Here is a 2,883-nt window from a genome sequence, read left to right as displayed (position 1 = left end):
AATTATAACCTAGTGCTCTACTATAACATTATTCTTCAGCCAAAACTCCCAGAGCAACTGACAAAACCATTATACTTCATTTATTCTTGCATGTGATGGGTGTATGTCTGTGTGTGTGTAGGAGAGATTGAGAAACTGAGGCAATTGGAAAGCCTCTTCCCTCAAAAAATATTATATCATTGTATATTATGGTTTTAGTTGCTAATTTGTGTCTTGCCTTTCCTCCAGGAGATCAAGGCACCATGTACATAACCCTTCTCAAATTTTTCCTTACTACTTCAGTCTTATGGGTGCTGTGAAACTCGTTAGCCAAAGACCTAAGTGTAGTTCTATAGCTGAGAGTGTTTTTGACAGATTGTTTTAGTATAAACCCTATACAAGGAATATGATTAAGATGTGGAGAGGTTGATGGGAGAGGTTAATAAGTTCTTTTATCAGTAATGGATTGAAATATGTGCAGAGTGCACTGATTAGATTAATTAGAGAAGTAATGTTGTGGATGTGTTCTAACTGTTGTTTCTCTCATCCCAAATTCCTTGCAGTTGTGGCATTCATCTTCATCTTAACTTAAGAATGGAGAATCAAAGCACCGTGTCTTACTTTCTGCTTCTGGAATTCTCAAAAAATCGACATCTGCAGATTCTACATTTCTTCTTGTTCTTTGCATTATATCTGGCAACTATAACAGCAAATCTTCTAATCATTTCTGCAGTAGCTTTAGATAATCAATTGCATACCCCCATGCACTTGTTTCTAATGAATTTGGCTGTGGAGGACCTGGGCATTGTTTCAGTCATCATCCCCAAATCCATGATAAATTCCCTCATGGACACCAGACACATCTCTTACTTGGGTTGTGTTGCTCAAGTCTTGATCTTTTCTTCCTTTGAAGCTTCTGATTTATTTCTTCTGACAGTTATGGCATATGATCGGTATGTTGCTATTTGTTATCCACTGCACTATGAACTGATAGTGAATTGGAAAGCCTGCACCAAAATAGTGGTTCTGGTGTGGGTCACAAGTCTTCTCTATGGTATGTTGCACACCATTGGTACTTTTTACCTCCCTTTCTGTTCTAATGTTGTCAACCAATTTTTCTGTGAAATTCCACACTTGCTAAAACTGTCCTGCTTTGGTTTCAATCTAGTTGAAGTTGGATTCCTTGTGGCTAGTATCACTGCAGGGTTTGGTTGCTTTATTTTTATCATTTTCTCCTACACTATGATCTTCAAGGCAGTGTTGAGAATTCCTTCTGTAAAAGGAAGGCAGAAAACCTTTTCCACTTGTCTTCCCCACCTTATAGTTTTTTCCATGTTTCTGATAACAGTATGCTTGGCCTATTTGCGATCTCCCTCTGACACTCCATCTTACTTAGATTTAGCATTAACTGCCTTGTATTCTTTACTCCCACCCCTATTCAATCCAATCATCTACAGCATAAGAAATAAGAATATCAAATCTGTGCTTTCTAAATTGTGGAGATTGTGATATTTTATTTTGAAGACCTTTTCTATCTTTTTTCCCTTATATCATATTGTCTTTTAATGGAAACTGTCATTACTAATCCAAAAGTTACTGAATTTTTGCCAAGATCATTGAATGATGCTGAATTTCTCCCCATTCATTTTTTCTTCTTAAAATTAAAATCCAACAGAGAATATTATTCATCATTAACAGAATCAGTTGTGCCTTGTCCTCAAATGGTGGAGGAAGTTTGTCTGCAACATAAAAGCCCTTTCTTTGAGTATAAATTTTAAAAAATAATAGAAAACTAGGAAGGAGACAAAAAGAAAAACAGAAAATATGGTGTAAAAGGGGGAAAGGAAATAAAAAGGCACCAACTTTCAACTCTCTTTAGCACAGTAGAAGATAACAACATTACTTCAACTTTTTACTTTTATACAGCAGTATATACTAGCCATTTCTATAGCAATAAAATTAAAGTTTCATTTTTTTTCATTGCAAGCACAAAATCTGGAAGCAATTTCCAAATAGAAATAAAATTAAATATATTTTCTTCTTTGGATAAAAGAGTCGATTTGACCATTTCTGCTTTTCCTTGCTCTGGGGAATAGTATATACTTCTATTTACTCATTAATCTTTACAAACTGTCATAGTTTATATTAAAAGAATTACCTATATTATATTATTTTTTAACCCTGATGGGAGAAAACATTTTTTCTAGTTTTGATATTTTACAAACTTTAAACATTAGTTAAATATTGGATATAAAGAGGAAAAACCCTTCATTTGAAACCCAGAATTCAAAACACAAAATTACATTAAAGCTTTCATTCAATTATATATATCACACCAATAAAAATCCAATTAACTCATTGGATTTAAATCTCTCCCTCAAGTTTATTCTCATGGAGTAAAATCTTTTTCTTCTCTTATTTTCAAATTTGATCAATAATATTTTACAAACTTTGATAATTATTCAATATTACATAAAAGGAGAGAAAACATGCATTTACAAACTCATTTTATAAATACAAAACTACCTTAGAGCTTTCTTTCAATACATATATCAAATTAAATTTAAGTCACTCCCTACAGATTGTTTTCACAGAATTATGTCTACTATGCCTTCTCAGGAATGTCTTTCAAATCTCTTTTCTTCAAGAAATTCTCAGCCTTGTTAATATTCATGAAAAAGGAGTCTCAAAGTTGTTCTGTTAAAAGTTGTAGATTAACGGGGCATTTCCTTGTAGAATAAAATCTCTAAAATGTCTATCATATCTTTCTTTCTCAAAATATTCTCAACCTTGTTAGTATCCATGAAGAAAAAATCCCAAACTTGACCACTTAAAAATTGTGAATTTACTTGGCACTCTTGTTTCAATTGCACTGGGATGGTTATATTCAAACCATCATCATAA

At 32.9% G+C, this 2,883-nt stretch overlaps 1 protein-coding gene across 1 annotated transcript; it reads left to right on the top strand.

The window, feature by feature from the left end:
• Positions 1-573: 573 nt before the first annotated feature.
• On the top strand, positions 574-1,488 carry LOC114922398 (olfactory receptor 14C36-like). Its single transcript, XM_029283645.1, has one exon. The coding sequence runs from the start codon at positions 574-576 to the stop codon at positions 1,486-1,488; it is 915 nt and encodes a 304-aa protein (XP_029139478.1).
• Positions 1,489-2,883: the final 1,395 nt, after the last annotated feature.

The sequence above is a fragment of the Protobothrops mucrosquamatus genome, unplaced genomic scaffold (assembly GCF_001527695.2).
Source record: "Protobothrops mucrosquamatus isolate PMUCROS unplaced genomic scaffold, P.Mucros_1.0 scaffold160, whole genome shotgun sequence".
NCBI lineage: Eukaryota > Metazoa > Chordata > Lepidosauria > Squamata > Viperidae > Protobothrops > Protobothrops mucrosquamatus.
The sequence above is the reverse complement of the archived record's forward strand: the minus strand, read 5'-3'. Positions and strand labels throughout refer to the sequence as shown.

What these genes read in the sequence shown, in the direction of transcription:
- LOC114922398 (XM_029283645.1), top strand. Translation starts at nt 574, where the DNA reads ATGGAGAATCAAAGCACCGTGTCTTACTTTCTGCTTCTGGAATTCTCA.